General features: G+C 38.1%; 1 protein-coding gene across 3 annotated transcripts; it reads right to left on the reverse strand.

Annotated features, from left to right (window-relative positions):
• Positions 1-2,336: 2,336 nt before the first annotated feature.
• Positions 2,337-17,664, reverse strand: LACTB2 (lactamase beta 2). 3 transcript variants are annotated; one of them, XM_074577252.1, is made up of 7 exons: positions 17,184-17,664; positions 16,574-16,737; positions 15,159-15,282; positions 12,734-12,912; positions 8,417-8,565; positions 6,736-6,817; positions 2,337-4,131 (listed from the first exon to the last, which is right to left on the reverse strand). In XM_074577252.1, exons 1-7 carry the CDS (start codon positions 17,303-17,305, stop codon positions 4,088-4,090), a joined length of 864 nt encoding a protein of 287 aa, XP_074433353.1. In that variant the 5' UTR covers positions 17,306-17,664; the 3' UTR covers positions 2,337-4,087. The 3 variants fall into 3 exon arrangements, with proteins under 3 accessions (XP_074433353.1, XP_074433354.1, XP_074433352.1); XM_074577253.1 differs by having other exon boundaries at positions 3,031-4,131; positions 6,740-6,817; positions 17,184-17,436; XM_074577251.1 differs by lacking the exon at positions 2,337-4,131 and having other exon boundaries at positions 6,506-6,817; positions 17,184-17,436.
• Positions 17,665-24,244: the final 6,580 nt, after the last annotated feature.

Consider the following 24,244-nt stretch of genomic DNA (forward strand, 5'->3'; position numbering starts at 1 on the left):
GGAGCAGGCTGATTAGTGTGTGACCAGGTTTTTCAACTATGAAACACCTTCATCAGCTGTGAAGCTGCTCAGAGGCTTTGTATGAATTTGTTAAATCAGGATATCTGATATCTGGATATGATCTGGGGTACTTAAAAATACAGAAAAGGCTACAGAAATTTTTCTCTTCATAGTTGGAGATTATTTTTTTTTTAATATAAAAGTTTAAACATATGCATTCGTATTTCAGTCCCAAGATGTTTTACATCAGAAATCTCCTCATCCCCTGGCCACACCAGTATTTTGTAACTCTTAAGAAAGAACATTATTTCAGCAATAACAATGTGAAAGTATATGCCCAACTGCATACCATGTAGTCATGGATATAACACACTGCACCTGAGAAGTACACTGGGTTGGGATAAAAATCGGAGTAATTTTTGCAATGTAGTATCACATCTATTTCCCACCTCAGCCTTAAAAGAAATCAGGGTGGGTCATCTCCAAAGAACATGACAAACAGGGCTTAACTGGGACAAAACATCCTTTCCTAAAGCTGCAATCAGCAAGCTCCTCAGGTGCCTGGCTAGAAGTCCTCTCATACTGGCACAGAGCCCCTTGCCTTTGTGTTTGTCCTGAGGCTATAGTGTAAACTGCTGTACTGAAATGGAAAACAAGGCAACCTGTTGCCTCATCTGAACAGTTTCCTCACCTTCGTTTTATTGGAATTCCCTCTTCTGCCACGTGATGTTTCTTAGGGCTCTTTAGGTGAAGCGTCGTACCTGAAACACCCCAGACTGTCAGCCCTCAGCTGCCTTCCTGCCAATGGGCTGCTGGCCTGTGTTTGACAGGTTTCTTTCCAGATGTTTAAACTGAAAGAGGGCAGATTTAACTTAGATACTAGGAGGAAATTCTTTACCCTGAGGGTGGTGAGACACTGGAACAGGTTGCCCGGAGAAACTGTGGATGCCCCATCCCTGGAAGTGTTCAAGGCCAGGTTGGATGGGCCTTTGAGCAACCTGGTGTAGGTTGGAACTACATGATCTTTAAGGTCCCTCCCAACCCAAACCATTCTATGATTCTATGTCCATATTTTGAAATACCAGGCTTCAAAATGATTGCGTCATTTAGGAAGTTCCCTTCCCTTCCAGTTGGAAACAGGGGAACCCTCTGCCCTCTTCTCCCAGAAGCCACCCCCGTGGCTCCCCCGCTACCAAAACCTTGCCACGCAAACCCAATACACTGTTTCAGGTGGCAAGGCTGTGGAGGATTTGGTGAGCATATTACTGCACCCACAATAACAGACACAAACAGAACAACGCTTTTCCTATCTGGGAACCTTTCCTGAATTCACTCATCAAACGTGCTTAAAGATATAACCAAGAACAACATTTTAAACAAAATGTAAATAAGCAAGTTAGCAAGAAACCGAATAGAAAACCCTCAAAAGGTTATAAATACCATCAAACTTCTTTCCTAGGTCTTAAACCTGGTAAATGATGCCCTCTCAGGACAGGATCTTAAAATCAGCTGGCAGCAAGGCTGGAAATGCAATTTGTGCTTCTTCCAGCTTCCGTCCCCAGCTGTTTAGAAAGTTAATGCATCGAATGGCATTTGCCCTTCCATATTAATAAGACAGAAATTGCTCCTTCTCCTGTTCTTATTCTTAACTTTTACTGCTTTCTGCACAGATGAATGTATTCAATACAAGGGGTGTAAAAAGGCCAATCCCCGTTTTTAAACATACGTGACATACAGCTTACATTGCCATTCTATTTTTAAATAAACAATCACTCCTGACTTAATTTCATCATCAACGAGTCTTAAGACTTTTACAACATGTCATAGCTGATATGCTACCTTTATGAGTCTTAAGACTTTTACAACATGTCATAGCTGATATGTTACCTTTATTGTATACACATCTTAGTAACACTGCAATCTCTGCTTTTATTATTTCAGAGACACCAGATATGATCATTGACGACAAATCCGGTTAAACTGCCATTTCCCTCATTTTTTGAGACTGTCAGGCGCTTGCTGCAGCACAGCACAAAACATGGAATTCTCTGATTTGTATCCTCTCACTTTCACTGCCTGCAAGTTGCAATGATACTTCAACTGAACTCTAAAGCCATTTCCGTATATTTAAAAATGAAGTATAGTGCAACAGAAGAAGATGATTCAGCAAGTTTTGCCTGACAGTAGATTTCTTCTTTAGCTCAGAACAGTAATGAGACATCACCTCTTCATACCAGTTTCCTACGGGCTTCAGTTCTCAGACCTCATGACAGAAAATTGTGCCATTTCACTGATTTTTCTGTTTTCCTGAAGCAAAATGACATCATTCAGAGAATGTGAATTAAGTTTTTATAAAAGAAAACAGTGACAATTACCCTTTTATTCCTAACAATGTAAAAGGTCACTATAAATTCACAAAAATCACTACAGGAAAACTAATTATTAATGGCAAGAAGTCCATGTGAAAGCTTCTGTGTAATTATGAAGAGAGAAACAACCCAAAAGGTATTGAAAAAAATCAGGTTTGTTGGAGAAGGAGGAAAAAAAAAAGCGTCTGAAATGGAAGAGTGCAAGTAAACAGAAAATATAAAAGGAAGAAAAACTAGGAGACCTGAAAAAGACCCCAAAATGGCACTGCATAGAAAGTTAAAAGGGAGCAAGAATCACGATGTGGCTAAAAACCAGATCAATGAAGTTTGCAAAAAGCATCATTTCATAGAGCGAAAAGTTATTGTTTCCCCTCTTCAGGGTCTGATTACTACTTCAGAATATGATTTCAGTTTTGGATTGCTGTTCCTGGGAGTATTCTTATATTGGATTTGGCTCAGTTGATCAGAACAAATGCCATCAACTTCATAGAATAACCATAATTATTAAGACATGCTTTGACTAGCCAAACATATGCACGTTTCACAAATGAAGGCACAGGACTGAACAGTAAAAGGTTTTCAAGGATTTTCAAGGACACATATTTGCCTTTGGTACTTTCAAACACCTCATATCTGATTTTTTTTTTTTTTTTTTAAAGTTGAGCCAGCATTAACAGAAGTGTATCTAACAAAAACTTCACACACTTTGAATACACAAAGTAATGCAAATATTTATGCACTATTCTGGAAGTTTAAGCTACATAGAGAACTGAACTTGCAGTTTAAATTATTCTTCAAACATTTTATTTTAATACACTATACAGTATCTTACAACCAAATACAATCTTTAGTTAAAATACCTGTAGTTTAAATGGATTTAATAGCAAAACTTGAAGCTTGTTAGTTATAAAGTGACAAACTTAACTTCATATGTGTAAAATACATACCTGAATTTATACAGCTTTTTAATCACATTCTTGAAGAATCTTATAAGATAAAGAATTTAAGAGTCTGCTCCAACTCTGTGCATTTTTTTGGCATTGATTAGTTAAAGTTTATGAATCCTTTGAATAATTCCATAGAAATGGTGTTTCCACCAGAAAACAGAGAAGTCTGGAATTGCTTTCAGCGTTTGTTAAAATCTATTGCAGTGAGCAACCAGCAAAGATGTGCACAGGCGGCTAAATTAAAATAGGAATATAAACCCCAGCATTTACATCTGTTAACAAAAATAACTTGGTTTTTAGACTGCACAGATAACTTACTGGAAAATCACTTTTTGAAAAGCACAACCAAATGAAAACAGGTTTAGAATAAGATATTGTCTGTTATTTTTACTGAGGATTTTTTAGTATATATATTAAGTTTATAATATTGCTTTATGATATTGCAATATTAAATTTATAAGACCTTGCTATTTTTCTTCTGCCACCGATGAAAAGCTGGGTATTTTATAACAGAGGTAACATTCAGTTCTTCATACTCATTCCATTTTATTAACTCAGTACTTATCAGGTTATTTTTTAAAATTCCCATAAAATAGAATATGAAAAACATTAGTTAACTGACTGTAACATTGCTTCAGAATTGCGTTACCCCTTTAAAAAAAGAAGAAAGAAGAATTAGTTTTTATTTTACATATCATCTGAGCTCATCATAATATTTTTTCATGCAGCAACTGTGCAGATTAAAAATATTCTTGAGCAATCTTGTGTAACTTATAAATTGTTTCTCCATCTGAAGTTGGGAGAATCCTCACATACTGTTAAGAAAAAAAAAGACCAAATTAGTCACAAACTAACACTTACGTGCTATATATAAACATTAGACTGTCTCAAACTTAACCTGTACATACATATGTATGTCTGTACATGTCATTTTTTATTAAAACTATTAGAATACTTTCCTTCAGGCCAGTGTTGAGTTTTAATGGAAGGTGATAAACATTAACTGTTTCACAATGTCACCTAGCAATATAAAGAATGATTAATAAAAAAGGGTTTAATAATCCTACAGTTACTTAAAGGTCAGAATATTAAAATTTCTAGATGTTAAGAAATTTGAGGTAGCAGAGAGCTTGTTGCATATTCTGAAATTTATGAACTTTAGAGGAAAAAAAAAAAATCTGTGCTGCTAAATTAAGAACAGTCAAATTATTTTTATCACTTCATCAGCTGTGTTTTAAAAATGTGAAACAGTGACCAAGATATTTATATCCAAATATGGGAGAAAGCTTACACGCGCATATTGTGACATACTCCTGTGTACAAGGCATTATTTTTCTGTTTTAAGTGAGAAAAGCCAATCTGTAAAGGCAGTTTCACTCCCAATTGAAGTTATAAAAGTTATGTACCAACATAAACTGCAATCCCTAGAATGAAGTGGTGAATTAATGACTGCAGCAGACAGCATATGGCCATAATTTGCATGGAGTAGCTCCCTTCTAACATTGTAATATGCCTGTCACATTCATTACCCATATTGACAACATGTTTCTTTGGAAAAATATTTTGTGAAAATTAAGCAGACAGTGTTATGACTGCAACTCAAGTCTTCCATAATGAGAACAAAACTTGCAATACTGCAACTCAGACTATGTGGAAAGGCCATCATATCAAAACCAAATGAACAAGTAACATGAGCACGCAAGTATTTGTATGCTACATGCTCAGAACCAACAGAATTCATTTTCCTTAACAGATGTCCTTAATTTGAACTGAAAAACTGACAAAGGTCACATGATGTCAAGTGTTTATCATAGCTCTGGGTCTAAGCTTGTATTTAAAAATTTAACAACTGTTTCTATACTGCAGAGGTCAGCACAGAAAACGCCCAAGTGTTTCGATGAGATTGCTTTCCTCCTCCTCTGTGAGCACAAACTGAAGATTAAAAAAAAACCCAAAAAAACAAAACAAGAAACTTTAAAGGGCACTTCTTGTGCTTTGTGGAAAGCAGGAGCATGCAGCTTAACCAAGGACCTCCAACTGGAGTAGAAGAGTCACAACAATTCTTCTGATTAGTATCTCCTCTAGTTATTTAAACTTTCTAATAATTTTTTTTGGGGGTGGGGGTGGGGCGGGGGGGAGGGAAGCGGGAGAGGGAACTGCAAAAAAACCCTTAGCTTAAGAGATGAAAGTCACTATCTAAGTCAAACAAGTAAATTCCTGGATATTTAAGATGCATACATACAGTCTTTTGTAAGGAAGACTGCAAGTCTACCTTTAAAGAGAAAGTTAATTTATCCACTACATCTAAACAGAAAATGCTGTTGCTTGAGCTGCTTTGGCAGTGAAAGGAAGGGATAAATAGTCAACTGCATCTGACACCCCAGAGGAATCTTGTGCAGTCAATCTGGAGAAATGTGTAGGTCAATGATGTGTTAATAACCAAGAATTGAGACCACATTTAAAAGCAGGTGCAGTAAGTATCACGCTGGTAAGCTTCCATGGCATTCTGTACAAAATATGCTCAAAGACAGCATTTCAGTAATGACTGTATTCATGTGTCTCTAGTCTATTTTCTCTGAATAAAAAGCAGGTCATTATTATTACAAAAATTAAGTCTCAGTTGTTCAAGCAATTAGTACCTAGTAGCTGATTTATCATCAAAATAAACAGAAGGTCTAAGTTGGAAAAAATACACTGATTTCATGTTGTTATTCAGGCTGGTAAATGCTGAAAATCTGAAAGCGTTCTAAATATTCATGTAGTTATTTACTTTTAAGTAGACAGTTCTGGGTGCAGTTATGTAACGTACAGAAAAATATTTTCCTTAGCTTTTGGCTGAGTAACATTTCCACATGCGCATGCCATTACAGAAATAGAATACTTCACCTTGTTCACTAAAAGTAAAGGCACCATGTGAAAACAGAAAACTAAATATAGTTGCTCTACTTAAGTACTGTACTAATCAGAAATTATAAAAACTTATACTGTGCAATTTTAACCATCTCTAGAATACACACATACAACAATATGCATTTAGGAAAGGCAGAAACATAAAATGTAATTCCATAAAATGCTACATACGTGCGTACTTAGGTATGAATTTCAGAAAATACACAAAGGTATAAACCATGTATTCCATGGTACATTTAAAACAAAAATTTAAATGTATACGCATTGCAGTAATCTGTGCTCTAAGCATCTCACAAATATTTTATAAAATATTTTCCAAAAGTTTGGAAATACTGTATATAGGCTTTTTGTATATAATTCTACTTCAAATTGTCTGAAGGACAGCCACTGCAACTAATTGCAGGTATTTTTTCCCCCCAGGAAATAAAGTACTAAAATACAATGAGAAACAGTACACAGAATATCAAAATGAAAATCACTCTCCGTCCACCGCTCCATCCACAACTTACACACTTTTCCTTCTTTTTCCAGCTTCTTCAAGTGGACTAGGAGGTTATTTTCTGCTGCTAGAAGTAAATTTTCAGGGATATCCTAATGGGAGCACAAATACACATTTTGAATTTAAGTATCTCCCAACTGTTTTTCCAATATGGAACTTCATTATGAAAATCATTAACATAGATTTTCCTCTTCTCAATTGCTATGTTGAACATTCAGTTAGTTATATAATGACAACAAACTGAAATGAGTAAATCAGTTTTACGCCAGTTAAAACTAGTAGCCTAATACCGCATTTTTGTTTACTTTGCTCATTTTTTGCACTATCCATTTGTATTACGCAAACTTTGGCCAATGCTAAGAAGACTGTGCTCTTCTGAGCTTGGTCTGCACTGGGTTGTCAGTGTAGCTGAGCATTTTTAGTGACAAATTTAAAGATGCATTTCTCAACAGATACCAATCACTTCTATTCCATGACAATATTTGCATCGGTTTAAATATCCTTTAACGATTAGTATCTGTAAATGAGTAAACAAGTTCAAAAATACAACAACTTCAGGAGGACAAAGTATCTTTTAAAGATTTCCAATGCTCATTAGGTAAAAAACAATAACATTTCTCAAAATGCCCCTCTTCAGCTCTATCATCCTGAAAGTAAAGCCGCCTTTTTCAAAACTAAAAAGTCCTCCTCCAAACAACACGAGTCTGGCAGGAAAATTCACTAGAAAACTAGCTCAATAAATTGTGAATCTTCAAAAAGCTTTGGAAGATTTGACTTTTTTTTTTTTTAATGTGAAAGCTTTAGTAGTACTGAAAAAATTCTTATCATATAGTGACAGGACAAGTGGTTTGTGATTTACAGAAACATGTGAATGGCTATATACTTAAAACCTGCAGTTGTTCAGGCAGGAAAACTGCAGGAGCTAAACAGCCACAGGTGACAGTACGTCAGCACTGCAAAACATTCAATGTGACATAGCCGTTCTTTTGGAAACTGGGGATCAGCAGAACCATGAAAAATGAGTTGTGAAGCTGTTACAGACCTGTTCACAAACCACAGCCACTGGCAACTTTGACATCTTCCTCCGAAGTAAATGCTATATGTCTTTTTATCTCTACTTGCTAGGAGGGGTAACCCCATACCACACTTACAGATTATTGAGGTTACGTGAAGAATAATGAAGTAGTGAAAAAAATACTCTTATGCATGTCTAATGACACACGCAAGCTACCCAACTCCTGAGCATAATATCCGTCTCTGTGAGATGTCAGTTCACCTGCATCCTCCCGCACACTGATCAGGAACTAGAAACTTTAACCAATCTTTCAGGAGACTCCAAACAGACTTTGACAAATAAAAAAATTAACAGTCATCTCATACTTTTCACTTAGGACCAAGCACTACAACTTTATTTTTGCTTGGTTCTAGGAAACTGTCTTTAAGGACCACCCAGAGAGTGAAATAAGAAGTTTGTAAGAATCATTTGGGCCCTACTCCAGTGAAGTGCTCAAACAATACAATTTAAATGCATCGTCATATATTAATTCTGAACAAGCAGCAATCTTTTCTTTTTTCTCTTTTAAAAAAGTCACCACGGTCTTCACTCGACTACTTAAACTGTTACATACAATTTTATGAACATAACCTCAATTTTCTTTAGCTTGATCTAAAAACTTTTAATCAACAATTACCTGGTATACCATCTTTACAAGCTCCGAGGATGTATATGATTTTCCAGCATTCTTCTGGAAAACATTTAGAATTTGCTGTTCACGTGCATTTCGGTGAGAAAGGTAGCTCTGGATTCTAGCATTTGCATCACGTACTACTGGGCCATGACCTAAATCAAAACACATGTACCACACTGCTATTACTTAAATTTGGAATTAAGCATGCTACTGAAAAACTGAATCATTCTTATGTGAACTCTGGTGGACTTAGAAGTCATAAGAAGGGAGCAGCACCTGTCAGAGTATCCTTGATGTTAAATTGCAAGACATTCTTTGCATGGTTTTGTATTTCATATAAGTAGGCCAAAATTAAGTTTGAATGTCTGCATCACAGTCTGCAATTGAAAAGCATTAAGATGGAAAGGAAGAATTAGGATCTGAAAAGTCTGAATGGGGAAAGGGAATACTTCAGATGGAATAAGGAAGGCAAGGAAAGACTACTTTAGGCTATTTAAAAAAAAAAAAAGGAAAAGAGTTCACTGCTGAATGGATTTGAAAAATGCCTCTCTCTCTCTTCCCCCAAACTATACTGGTCTTTGAACAGTAATGGCTGAGGTAAAAGGCTCATGTACCACTGTCCTGTTGTGGGGCTATCCAACAAACACAGAGGTAAGAAAAGTAACATCTTCTATTGCGACAAATAAATTTTCCAGGACGGATCTTCAAAACTGACTCACACACTGACTTCATTCCCTTAAGAACACACTTTAATAAGTATGATCAAAAAAATTAATAGAAGACAAATCAGTGAATCAATTGGAACCTGTAAGGGCAGGAATAAGCAATGCACAAGGAAGGTTATATGTGGATCATTTTATGTCTGGCTGGTTAATAAACAAAACACATATGTTTTTTCCTGGACTTACTGTGGCAGATCAGAAATGTTCAACTTACTGAAAGGTCTTTGAATCAAATTAGAAAAAGGCTAAATTGGTAAAGCACTAACCTTTGGAGAAAAATCAAATACTGGTTCATTATACGCTAAAATGGCAGATGAAAAGAAAATATTTTTCAGAAATGAGTTACATGCACAGAAATTAATGTTTTACCTATAGAGAAATTTACTTGCATTAATAGTCATCACGTGCTTTTTATAGCAAGGTTTCCTATTTCTTTGCCTGTATACCTCACCTGAAGTTGCAGCAGCAACTTCCAGCTCTGCCAGCCTAAACTCCAAGTAATTTATAAAATTAATAGAACAGAAACTACTGTAAAAAATCATAGCTTTCTTTTAGAAGTTACTCAGTATCATCCAAATCACTCAGTTTCTTTCGAGGTTCTTGTAACTATTTTTAAAAAAACCATCATATTCTTTACTTGTACTTTTGTGTTAACTGACTAAATGGGTTTTTAGTTTTAAGGGTTTTAAATTAGAGTTTATTTTGCCTGAGGACAGGTAGCTTATAGAAATATAGCCGTTAATTTTTCATGTTTTGAGTATCTGTGAAATGAAAAAGTGTCAAAGGAATCTATCCTTCAGCAAGTCAAAATATTTATGCATATCATCTGATACACTCACTTCAGCAGATCTGAAATTACTAAATATACATTGAAGCTTACCTTGTGTAAAGACAGTATAAATAAAATATGTAACATGTAAATATAAAACCATACTATCGTATACACATATATTTAATGATTTCAAATGTATTTAATCTGAAGCTATTTTTCCTTACAAAATAAATTACAAATATAACAGTATTTCTAGTAAATATGTTACCATTTTTAAAAAAAAAGTTTAAATTTAGAAAAAACACATTAAGATATGCAGAGCAGAGACTATAATGGTAACTGTCCATTCTCTTGCATTCTCCAATGACAGAAGTCACATTAAAGAATCCAAAATTAAGGCACGGACATTGAATCACAAGGCAGTCTTAAAACCAGTTCCTGCTCTTCCAAGTGATTTAATTGACTTAACGTACAAGACCGATGTCAGTACCTGGAATGGAACCCATGTTTTACAAAGCTAAAGGCATTTCATATCCTTTACATCATCTGATCCATAGCCACTGCGTATGCATATACATACATTAAAATTATGTCAGACACCTTGGAACTAAATCCAAATGTGGATCTTTCCCATCCATAATTTTTCAGGGACACACAGTTGACTTCACCAATAGATAAATTAAAATCTGCATAATGTAAAATGTTTCTGAGCATGTGAAATAGATCTTTGCAATAATTCAGACTTTATATCAGAGAGCTTTGTATTATTTCAGACCCCTGTATAGCCCAGATGATCAGAAACAGTAAGTTTTCATTCTCATAACACCCTGTGAAGTAATAGAGATTCTCTTACTTTACAGTAAATTAAAGCACAGAGGATAAAATTGAAGAAAATAATTGGCTCATGAAATCTTGCACAGATTCCTAACTCCAGTACCATTTGTTTCTATATTATCAAGGAACGCTGTTTATTATTATAGGATAGGGAGCCCTCTGCTGACTAAATCGCCCTTTTCTGGTCCTAAAGATTCTCATCAACTATTGGCTGTAAATAGACTGCCATGACTATTCTGCCTGAAGTCATTTCCACATTAAATTAAAAAATAAACATGGCAGGGGAAAGCTTTGCAAAATTCAGCTACTCACACCATGCCAGCACAAAAAAATCACGCTGCCCTACTTCTAATTCTGAGGCTGCAATGTGGATGAGGCTGTTGTGGATGGGGAACAGAGAAACAGCTCAAGAATTACAAAGACCTAAAACCCCAATAAAGACAAAGTACTGAGCTTATATAGAATGTATTGGTAAAGCAAAGTACTTTCTGATATAAGTTACCATTCTACTGTAGTTCATACCAATAGTATAAACAATTGTTCTGCTTGGGCAATAGTTATCTTTTACACAATCGCACATAACATTTTGTGATGCATGGTTAAAAAAAGAAAGTTAGTTCCAAACCATCTCAATACGTAGCTACTCATCACTGAAAATGCATAATACCTGACTAGCTTCCTAATTGCAAATACAACATGAACATACTTACAACAGCGTAGCAAACAGTTACAGATAAATGGGACGAATATTCAACTTAGTGAATATGTAATGTAGATAAATAATGATTAAGAAGAGAGTGAAAGACCAAATAGAATTTGTCATATATGGGGCTTTGGAAGGCAGAAATTCAATTAGAGGAACAGACGGTGTTTTGTAGGTATTTAAGAAAGAAAGTACATTCAATTGATCAATAGATTGAGATTCTGGAGGCTAAAATATTCTTAGTTTTATCAGTAGTTAAGGCAAAAACTATGACCAAGTCACTATTTCAGTCTATGTCAGCCTCCACATCCATGGAATATCTATAATGATATTTTTCTTAAATAGCATTTTTATGCTTAGATCTTAAAGCACTTAAACACCTACTTCAAAAGATTTTTTAAGAATGAATACGCAAGAGATTTGTTTATGTAGGCTAAACATAGATGGTTAATGGAGGAAGACTGAACTGAGAATGTAGACACAGTCGCTCAGAATGACAGGTTGAAGAAGATGAAACAGAAAAAGTCAGAAAAAATCCTAAGATGTAGCCCTGAAAAAGCAAATGAGGAGCTTAAGCCTTAGTTACCTAATGAATTCTTAAAATCCAGTCTTGTCAAACAGACACATGGTTTATATGAAAAGTAAATGCATTCCCAAGGTTTGGGGGAGATAGAGCAAAAAAATTAAAGCATAGTCATAGACTGAATAAATCGATAACTTATTTTTAGAACATGATGTTGAGCCTCTTGGCTCTCATTCACATTTAAGCCAAGTCATTAACTAAGACAACCATTTGACAGTTCGGTAGCTTTCCAAGATGAACTTTGATAATCTGTGCTGCAAAGGACAGAGGTCTCTCTCAGAAAAACATTACCAGGTTACTCACATTGGCAGTGTCTGTGAGGATGCAAAGGACCAAAAGAACAACTATTATTTTTTCTTGCAGGGTAACATTAAGGCACATGGATAGAGTGATATAAGAAAATGAAATTTGCTGCATGATTCCAACAGCGAAAGATTCTGGCCTCTTTAGGCTTTAGGCACAGAAGCGCCAGATCCACCCTCAAATGGAGAAATCTCTGGAAGGAAAGATACCTATCACTGAATAATTTTCAAGTCTTGCAAACCACTGTGTCATAAAGTCATCTTAGCTTAGCACTGGATATATAATGAACTTGAATTGTTACATTAGTAATGGTGTTTGAATGTAGTAAGAGTTCGCAAATTCTTAGAGGAAATATTTAAAAATTATACAGTAAAACAGAGCAGTTAAAAATAGAACCACTTACCTGGATATATTAAATCTAGTTTCATTTCTAATAACCTTTTCAAAGTTTTCATGTAATCATACAGGTCTTCAATTACTGTTGTTCCTTCCCCTAAAATACAGTCACCGGAAAATATAGCATTTTCTTCTTCCAGATGTAAAACCATATGGTCATCAGAGTGTCCAGGCGTATATAAAACTCTTTTTAAAGAACAACAACAAAAAAGCGTAAGTTTTTCACACAGCATGTACAGTTCATTTTCAGAAGCTAGAAAAAAATAACGATAAAACCATACACTTACAAAGTAGCTTGTAACAAAACCAGAAAAAATAGACCAAAAAAGGCTGAAATGTCAATGTAAACAGGGTATCACTTTGTATAATCCCAGTCCATTTTCTTACACCATGTAGAGAACACAGATCATCATCTCTAACATGCTTTTACTTACAAGACACATCATAATAAAAGTGCATGAAGAGAGCTGGCTAGTCATATAGAATTTGTGTTATAGAGGGCTTTACTCTGAAGCTTTAAAAAAAGAAAAACTGATGTTATTTGCAGATTGAAACGTGTGAAGTTCTTGACATACACCTTGCACTTAGCAAAAGAGGGTAAGGATGATGTTGCCAATTTTTTTAGAAATTAACTATAAACTTCTGGACCCAACCCAGATTAAAGTTCTGTCTCCCGGAATTTATTTTTCCCTGAAAGCTCCATGACACAGTGGAGCAGAGCTGTCAAACACAACAAGGAATCATGGTCTTTTAGCTGTTCTATGTGCAGGTCATTAAACAGCCTTACAAATGGTAAGGACTGAGGACCCCACATCTTGAATGAGTACTGCATTAGAAAGCAGCAAAGCCTGAATGGGCAGTTGATACACATATAGTAACCTGAGCAGCACTGCAGTGTCCTTCTGCTACCATTTTTGAAAGGCGGGAGGCCTCAAGTTGAGGCTGATTCAAACTGAAAGTACACAACTCAGACCAGCATCACTGCTGAAATTCAACAGAATCTTCTTACTAATGGCAGATGCATCTATCCAGTGATAGGGAACGGACAGAGCTGGTGCCAAGCAGGATGTACAGGCCAACGCTAAATGGCACCGAGCCATGGCAGTGCAGGGCTGGGAAGCCAGAGGCACAGCACCATCTGATGCAATGACTTCCAGCTCTTACTGAGGTCAGCAGAAAGCAGCTGAGCCATCGCCCTGTGGAGGCAACATAAAAATCAAGTTGATGGGTGGCATCTTGCCTTTGTAGGAAGTGGTATTCTCCAGTTCCTGATGAAACTTTACCAGGAGCTTAGCCACTAACATGGAAAAACTAAGGAAAAAGAACCCAACACTTCCTGGCACACCTTGAAAACTTGAAGGTTGCTAACTAGAATTTAACGTGCAGATACTGCTATTTTGGAACCAGTGGTGGATCTAAGAGTATCCTTAAAGTGCTTACTGGATTAATCAGGTGAGAGTACCTGCTTATAACAGAAGCATAAACTTTGGCTGCATTACCCGAAACTTCAAAGTGTGCCATGCCTGTCTTACTTGGATTCAAATTTAACAAGTTCTTTTCCATCTCTAAATTGATTTTGTCCAAACATGGGCCACTTAGCATAGTGATAGGTCTTCAATATTCAATATCATACTCTCCATGTATTTTCTTTTTTACACTAACAAAATAAAATGCTTTTTGTCAAATACATTCTTTAAGTTTTTTCTTCCAATCGGCCATCTGGCATATTCTGCAAGTGGTATATAATTCTCATCTAAACTGAGGAAAACAAGCAAAATGTGCTCTTAGAAGAGTAAAGGCTTGTTAATGAAAGACCTCTGGAAATAGAACGGTCAGATCTTTTTATTGTGTGTGTGTGTGTGTTTGAGTGAGGCAGAATAGCTTTCTGTTTCAAAGTCATTCATACTAACAAGACAGGCAGTATGCTCTCTGGGAAGAAGCCCTCCCAAACTGGAATCCTACAAGAACCTGACAGGTTAAAGGTTTAAATTTAAACATTTTAAGTATTAAATGTTTTAGTGTCTCCTTGGGAAATATTTTTAAAGTAAAAAGAAAGGCTTGCTAAATAATCCATCCAGACTACCGTAAAGTTCCCCAAAAATATCAATTTTAATAATAACTACTTATCTAAGAGTGATCAGAAAGTATGTAAAATCCTATTTGATTTTCCCAGAGGAAATATTTTTCACAGGAAATGTTCTAAATTTCTCTGCTGAGGCCAAAAACCAATGCAAATTCCTGATAATCCTCATTCGTAAAAACAATTTCTTTGTATAAACGCACCCTACTGGAGCATGATGGGAAGTCTACATGCATAAGTGTTGACAAGATTAGATGTATGGGCTGCCAATTATTAGAAGTTAGGATACATATATGTTTCAGAATTCGGAAGAAAAAAGTGATCCAGCAAACTTGAAGAAATTGGGGTTTACCTGAGTGTGGCTCCCTCTGTCTGTATCACATCTCCCTCTTTAAGATAAAAATATTTATGTCCTCCTTTTATTTTTTCTTCACGGTGAGGGACACGAGGAAGCTTACAGATGCGATATTCAGAGTCTATTTAAAGAAAGCAAAGAAAATGATGTTTTGAATTTGTCACTAACAAAGCTCATTCCACAGAAAGGCTACTTGTTGAACAAGTACAATTAATTATTACACAGTGTGAATACAAAACTAGAAACAAGAAACTCTCTACAATAACTTTGTGTTTATAAAGCAACCTTATTCCAGAGCCACAAAAACTGAACAGTGAAAGCCACTGAATCTGAATACTGTACTCTGTAACAGCAACAGTTTTGAAGACAAAAAAGCACAAGTGAAATTAAAAAAGAAATGTCAGTAATTATTGTATTTTACAAGTGTTCCTTCTTGACTCATCAAGAGCCAAAACCCACAGGCTTCTACAACACCACTAAGATATCCACATTCTCATTCTGCATTATGATTCACAGAAGCACCATTCAACATTTGCGTAACAGTGGACAGAGGCTTTTTGATCTGCAAGTTCCCTCAGTGTCTATTGTTCTGAACTGTGAAGGCCTCGGCTGGAACAGCTACTGATAGCAATCCAGAAAGGTATTTATATCCCTTGCTAGTCTTTACTGCCATGCTCATGGGTTGCAAAACCAAAACCCTCACAAAGACACCAATGTTGTTTTCAGCAGTGCCTGGGCTTCTTTGCAGATAAGTACCTGGCAACTTTACAAAATCTGATAAAGCCTGTGACAAAGCTTCTGACAAAGTCCAATGACCCTAAGAACTGTATGATCCATACTGCTTATTCCCTTCCCAGATACTAAAGCAGAAATGTCTTACTCAACATGAAATACAGATTTTTATATCAGAATTCATGTGCAGACTGCCCTACCCTCTTCCCCCTCATGATCCGAGGTCTACAAATTTGTCAGCAATTACTAATGGTACGCTGTAAGGAATCTCAAAGTTATGCATGTTTCTTTTTCAGAGATTAAGTTATTTATTGTTTTTACACAAGTGAAAGTAATGGTCAATTTGTCATTACTGGAAATGCAGAGAGAAAAGAGTATCTTTTCTCACAGCTCCAGGTATCCCATAAACTGCTGATGGTAATCTAGGTTCTCATTATTCACACATCAAAAAAATTCACTATCAAGGTATGCACAGGTATTGATGCAAAACTGTAGTACTACAACATTCAGATTATTCATTGCTCCGATTCCAGACATTGCAACAGTATAACGAAATTACATGTAGTTTACACAGAGATTTCAAAATAATCTCTCAGGTGCTTTGCACAGAAGCACTCAGTAAAAGCTTTTTCTTGCCAAGTACGAAACATTTTCAACAATATCTGAAATCTCTGGCTTACCTCCAGGGATGTTTGTGCAGATATCAGGTATTCCACCAGTATGATCATGGTGCCAGTGCGTCACTAAAATTTCTTGAATTGAGATGCTGAACTCTGACAGCGCCTGCTTTAAACAGCCAATATATTCAGGAACAGCTGGCTCCCCAGTGTCAATAAGGACTCTTCTACACACGGACAAAAAAAAAAACAACAGAGGGAAATAAAAAAACAGTGAGAGAATTTTGACATATGATAGTTAAGTAACGTTAAACAGAGAACCAAACATCGCAGGGAAATGTGGTAACGATGGATGTCTTCATATTCCAGACACCTTCTCTCTTCTCCATAATATTCAACCCCCCGTGGCAGAACAATTTATAAATGGGGATAAATAACACATTTAGTCCACAGACTTCAAATTCCCGGACAGGTCGCAGCAGCTACGGCCCAGCAGGGGCCTGAGGGGAAGGCACCCACACGGCCCCCCTCAGCGAATTCCCCGCCTCGGCCCAACACAGCGCACAGGCCCCAAGCGGGGCGGGGGAAGGGGACGGGGGGGACGGGGCGGCGGCTGCCGCCGCCGCCCCGTCCCCCCCCGTCCCCTTCCCCCGCCCCCGAGCAGGGTCGTTACCTGGACCCGGTGCCCACCAGGTAGGTGTTGGTGCCCTGCAGGGTCAGGGGCCCCGGGTTGCAGCCCAGCACCCGCACCACCCGCGACGAGAGCCTCTCGATGCGCGGCAGCAGCGACACCATCCCTGCAGGAAAAATTTACAAACACACACCGCCTCCCCGGGCTCCGCTCCGCTCCCCTCACACCGCCGCCGAAGAGCGGGAAGGCGGAAGCCACTCTTCCACCTTACTCCGCCTCCCGGGGCCTTCCGCCCGGTCGTGAGGCGAACCGGCTGTGAGGTGGCTGGGTTGCCGCCCTCACTGAGGCGGTTCCCCTCAGCCCATAGGCCATGGCGGGTTTTCCTTTTAAAACTTGCCCTCTGGCAACAAACGCTGTGGTGATTCCGTGGAAGAAAAGCGATGTTCTACTTTGAGGGGTCGGTGCCTGGCTGCTGCCCGGTGAGAGGCAGGTCCAGGCTCTGCTGGCTTCTTCCTAAAGCCGCGAGGAATTTTTTTTGCAGCGACAGCTTCTGTATATTCTGAGAACATGCCCGCTTGCAGCGTATGTAGGAGCTATATATGCTCCTGTATAACATGTAGGAGCTATCTAGGATTCAGTGTTTTTAAGAAAATGGGGGAACTACGGGGCGAAGAGCCACAATACACAGAAGATTTCTTCAGATGCGTACCTTCACGGACATTGGCACTTGCAGAATTATTCTTTCACTTTCATTATATGTTTATGCTTGTTACCTGGTACAGAGATAAGTGAAGAGACCTTAAACCAAAAAGAAGTGAAGAGGATTTTGCAAAGGGAACGCAGGACACAAGATTCCTACGTTAAGAGGCAGCATGGTGTAGAAAATGAAGAAAGCCAGATCAGCTGTTTTTTAGGAGATGGTTAGGGGGGATGATGAAGGACTGGGGCATCTCTTCCATGAGGGAAGGGTGAGAGAGCTGGGACTGTCCAGCCTGGAAAAGAGAAGGCTGAGAGAAATCTCATCAGTGTATAGAAATACCTGAAGGGAGGATGCATAGAGGACGGAGCCAGGCTCTGTCACGGGGCCATTGCCTTTGGTCCAGTCACACGGCCCAGTGACAGGACCAGAGGCAGTAGCCAACACACTGAAGCACAGTGTGTGAAACATCAGGAGACACTTTTTCACTGTGAGGGTGACTGAGCACTGGCACAGGTTGCCCAGGGAGGTTGTGGAGTCTCCATCCTTGGAGACAGTCAAAAGCCATCGGGACACAGTCCTGGGGATCCTGCTCTGGGTGGCCCGGCTTAAGCAGGGATTTGGACCAGATGTTCTCCAGCAGTCCCTTACAACCTCAGCCGTTCTGTGATTCTGTGAAATTTTGTCACTGTCATCCAAGTAGTAATACTGTGTTTGCAAACGGCATGCATTCTAGAGCCTGCAAAGTGCTAAAATTCACCTGTTTGGCAGCTTTGCAGTGTCTCCTCTGAAACCCCTGATTAATTGCTTTTCAACTGGCATTGTTAGAGAAATTAGAGCAGGCTTGTCCTCTCCTTAAAGTAAATGAAGAATTTGACCAGATAATTTGACCTGAAATTAAAGCAGGTAATATTACTGTGGGCAACTTTACCAACATTAGAATTTCAAATATTATCTAATTGTTTTATACCTGTATAAGATCCTATGTATTACCTGTAACAAATAAATGTAAATTTATAAGGTGATTATAGCCATACAAAGCACAAAAAAGGGTTTGGTAGTAGCATGTTCTTTGCTTAAATGTTTTTTCATTATATGAAAATAGAATTGCAACCCTTATATGTGATCTGGGGCCATTTCTAGGGTTTGCATGGGCAAACGGAACAGATTCCCACTGTCTTCTGAAGGGGGAGAAATCCCCAAACATGATCTTGAGAGGCAAACTTCCAAAAGGCTTGTAAGATACGAACAACTTGGTGTACAGCATGGAACTGAAAAACAAAACTTCATGGCTTCAACAGAGTTTTGTAACTTCATGAAACTTTGAAGTTTAAATTTTTTGTGTTTGCTTAAACTTTAATGTGGGCAAGCGATACATTCAGTACATGCCAGGAGATACGTTATTGAAGACCTTAACATGCTAACAAAGGTCTGCATCTTGCCATGTATGACAAACCGGTATTCCCCCTCTCTAACGCTATGTCTCTTTCCTCCTTCCCCCATTGCTTGTTCTCAGCCTGCCACAGATTCACCCAATGCGTTTGGCTTCATGTTTGGCTTCTTGGGCAGCGTGAGGCAGAGGATGGCATGAGGCGGGGAGGCAGCTCTGATGAAGGCCCTGCTACCTGCCTAGCCATGCCACACTGGCTAGTGTCGACTCACAACTCCAGATTTTCAGCTGGCATCCGAGGTCAGGGAAAAAAAGGTGCCTTTCACCTGCTCTGTATCTTCACTGCCCGGGGTCTGACAGCATGCTTGCCTCTAGGCTGTTTCATCAGTGCTAATTTAGCTACAGTTAGTACACTTGAAGTGCTAGCTAACCCTTCAGCTACACAAACAGTATGCATTACCTTGCAGTCACCCATTCAGCCAAAAAGTTTGCGTTGTGACACACAAGAGGCTTGCTGGCAGTACATTGTGCAGGCCTATATTATGCGGCAATTAAAAAAATCTAATCCTGACTTTGATTGCAGCTGTTGATTGCCAGGCATCACAAAAACCACAGACAGAAACTGTGCCACAGTACAGGTACCGGACATCTATATTTAGGCCTTCAAGCTGATTTATTTGATTTATCTGATAAATCAAAACTTTATTTATTTGGTATATAGAACGAATACATTTATTTTTTTATTTTCAAGCTCATCAAAGCATGAACTACAGTCAACAGAAAGGATGTTTCGGGGCAAAGGAAAGAAGCCTTTTTGTGCAGTTATGCTGCTCAGATAAGAAAGACATCCCTATACACAATATTCCGGTCTCTTCCCATATAATTTTCCTGTATATTGTTTTATAAGAAACTGTGACTAGACATGAACTCACCTAATCATGAGGTACCCTATTATGCTGATTTTGTAACACACATGTATACCTATTTGATGGTATGTTCAACCCATTTTCAGCACTTAGATAAAGTTTAGTTGCTGCGTCGTTAGAAGAAGGTACTACCTAAGCAATGACAAGTGGTGTATTTCAGTGGTTTCCTATTTCTAAGAAAATTCTGAAAGTTTAGAGATTTCTGAAATGATATACCTGAAGTTTTACATGTCATTGATAACGCAGAAGTAGTCAGGTGCCAGTTATTTTTAACATCACAAGAACTTTTTCTTTTTCTAAATTAAGAATTGTTTGGGATACGGTAGATTTGTTCCCCGGGGAATACTTATTACTACTGTTACTGTCCTGTAGTGAAAGAATACATTTTCTAATATTAGGCAGGAGCTGTGTATCTGTTTCGTCTGTAGGTGGCAGCAGTGGGTGCTTTTGGAGAACGAAGTGCAGGTTCTTTCTTCTACTATCGTTTTTCATTTCCTGCACAAGCCCATCGGTTTAACAAGTCTGTTGTTTCTCTTATAATACAGGGGTTAATAGGCACGTAGTGGAAGTCTTGCTATTATAATCTCTAATGTGGTGCAAGCAAATATGAATGTATAGCCTCAAGTTCTTTTGGTTCTCTGACTGTTTTACGTTGTTAAGACAAAATTTTGAGGGGAAAAATATTATGAAGCAGGGAATGTTAGACTAGTAGTTAAAAAGAAAAAGAAGCTGAATTTCAATAAACCTAACGTGAGATTGCTGGTCATATACAATGTGATATTTGATGGAGGATTAATTTTCTTCAGCTATGAGATACATAAAATGCAGTTTGGTATTTCTGAAAATCCCACAAGGTGACTGAATTTTTAGCACTCAAGAAACCTTTGAGTACTGGCATTTGTCTTTCTTCCTCATTTTAAGCATAAATGTGGCTGTGTAATAGCCTAATAGATCTAAGTACAGCATGTAATTCTGTGATAATTAGACACAATCAAGTGAATACTATGCAGAACATTTCTTGAGATGCTTATCTTCATAGACATTGGTACATGAAAGTTGTTGAGAGGATTTTTGGTTGGTAGGTTTTTGCGTTATTTTAATACAATTCTAGCTGCTATTTATAAAACATATATTAAGTAAGATATGCATATATTTCTTGGTACTTGCAGAATTCTTCTTTTGGTTTTATTATGTTTTTATGCTTTTTACCTGGTACAGAGATAAGTAAAGAGACCTTAAACCAAAAAGAAGTGATGAAGATTCTGCAAAGGGAACGCAGGACGCAAGATTCCTACGTTAAGAGGCAGCATTATGTAGAAAATGTAGAAAGCCAGATCAGTTGGTTTTTAGGAGATGGTTAGGGGGGATGATGAAGGGACTGGGGCATCTCTACCATGAGATGGGAGACAGGCTGAGAAAGCTGGAACTGTTCAGCCTGGAGAAGAGAATGCTCAGGGGAATATGATCAATGCCTATAAATACCTGAAGGGAGGGTACAAAGAGGACAGAGCCAGGCTTTTTCCGGTGGTGCCCAGTGACAGGACAAGAGGTAATGGGCACAAACTGAAGCACAGGAGGTTCCCTCTGAACATCAGGAAACACTTTTTCAGTATGAAGGTGACTGAGCACTGTCACAGGTTGCCTGGGGTGGTTGTGGAGTCTCCATCCTTGGAGATATTCAAAAACCATCTGGATACAGTCCTGGGCAGCCTGCTCTAGGTGGCCCTGCTTGCTTGAGCAGGGAGGTTGGACCAGATGTTCTGCTGTGGTCCCTTACAACCTCAGCCATTCTGTGACTTTGTGAGATTCTCCTAAAAATCTGTATGTTAATGCTGCTCAAAGCATAAATACTCCGTGTGAGTTCAACTTCTGGGTTCACTGGACAGGTGACCAGGGGTTCTGCTGCAGCAGGGTGCCAAGTAGCAGCAATGGTAGAACACTGCTGACACTTCGTACAAGTATACTGGAGTACTTCATGAAGAAGCAGGGGAAGCCGTTGTACCGAGGTGAAGTCATCAGCTAATACACTCTTTCAAGCCATGCATTTTCTTCTGTAATTTCCATTAATACCAATGGCAAAAACGTTCACTGACTGCAAAGCTTAAGCGTCAAAAGTAAAGACACTTACACATTGAATCTTCAGAAATCCCCAGGTTTTTCAGCTTGGCATTTCATCCTGTTTACTTCTATGCTAGTCCTAGTGAGAACCTTAGTTTCTGATGTCTGGAGTAAGTGGACTGTTCCAAAGAGAAAATATCCAATGTTCTGTCAACAGTAATCAAAGCAGAGAAAAAAGGTCCTTCCTACTCCATTTGGAAGCAAATAACAAGATGTGTACTGAATACCATAGGAGTTTTGTCACTATGCTTTCTTTGATGGCAAGTCTAACTAGAATACAAATAAATCATCCAGCCAGTAATTTAGCACATGAACTGCTTGATTTACACTCCAAGAATCAGATACATAAACCTTGTCTCTCTGTGCTGTAGAGTTTTTGTAATTTTTAAATAAAAACAAAGGTCACAGCGATGAGTTTGTGACTTGATGCCTTCTTTTAAAGCTGTAGGAACTTAATCGCTATTTGGGAAAATAGCTTGCAAAGCCTATTACAAATTAAAAAAAAGCTGAAGTGGAGCTATAAGAATTTTAAACTATATACGAAACTCAGTATATAATGTATTTATTGCTTTGCAGGTAAATTATGTACATAATTCAGGGATAACGTATCTCAGATGACCAAAATTTTTCATACATAGAGGAATGATATTAACCATTGACTAAGATCAATAGAGATTTTTTTAGGATTTAAAAGAAATTTATGTTGTACTGGGGGGCAGTTACTTTTCAAATCTGGCACAGATCCACAGAGAGGGGCAGTCTTGGTAAAAGCTGCTAAATGTAGATAGTCTAGTCCACAGTCAGTTTGCCACAGTCTTGTCTTGCCTGCAGCTACTCTTGCAGTCTCATCCATCGAGGTCCCAGTGAAGCGAAGGTTGCAGAGAACCAGTGGTACAGTCCATTCCAGAGGATTTTATTCAAGTGGAACTGTCAAGTCAGGGGAATAAAAGACAGGATGGGCATGATGAATTACTTTTGTTTTTCTCGGCAAAGATTACATGGGTTTATGCTGGTATCAGACGTTGAATTTGCTGCAAAAGCACACAGTAGATTAGTCCAATGTTGAATGAAATATTGTCCACAAAAGCTATATTCTAACAGAGTACTTGTATTCATTTGAGCAGTTATAGGACAGAAGAGGTGTCATTGTAATTGCTCTGCCGATGCTTCTTTGAAGTCACTGGGATTTTATCGTGGAGCAATACACGACTTTTTTACTTAGTGCATTCCTGGTGCTCACAGCCATTATGAAGAGCTTTTGGGCATGCACGCAGTAGGCCTGTTATCTTTGAATCATTACCAAGATGATTCTGCAAAGGCAGAAAGGCCTCTGCTGCGTTAATTCAGAAGGTCATTATGGATAATGCATTGCCCCACTGATGTCCTGAGGTGTTTTCCTAATGTGTTGTCTTGCAGAAATGAACTGTGTGCAATTGAACCAGGAGTTCTGCAGTACTGCTTTGAATTCAGACACTGCTTTTTTTAGCTTTGGAAAATTAACTTGATCCATTGATTCTGTCCTTCAAGTGATGACAGGAAAATAATGGTATTTCAAGCACTGCAAGAACTGCTTAGGATTGGGATGTTTCTAACCTATAAGGGAGAAGCAGGAAGAAATACAAGAAAAGGCAAGCACTGATACTATGTTCACTATGAAGACACTGATAGGATTGTGTCTCCTGTCCTAAGAGCTAGAAAAGCTATAGACTGCTCTGGCTGAGAGTATGCATCATCCTGGGCAGCGCAGTCATAGAGGCTGAATCACAACACCTGCTCCTTGTAACCTGCAGCTCTTTTAAACATGCATTTTAAACTTGCATTTAAACATGCAGTTCTTTTAAACATGCATAAAAATTGTATGTGGAGCGCCAATAGCACTCAATAGTGCTGGAGCAGACTTTTGTAAATGCCTGCAGTTTTACGAGAGGAAAACAGTTTTAATAACTTGCCCCTGGACACATGCTGTCCCTTC

This window comes from Larus michahellis, chromosome 2 (genome assembly GCF_964199755.1).
Source record: "Larus michahellis chromosome 2, bLarMic1.1, whole genome shotgun sequence".
Classification (NCBI taxonomy): domain Eukaryota; kingdom Metazoa; phylum Chordata; class Aves; order Charadriiformes; family Laridae; genus Larus; species Larus michahellis.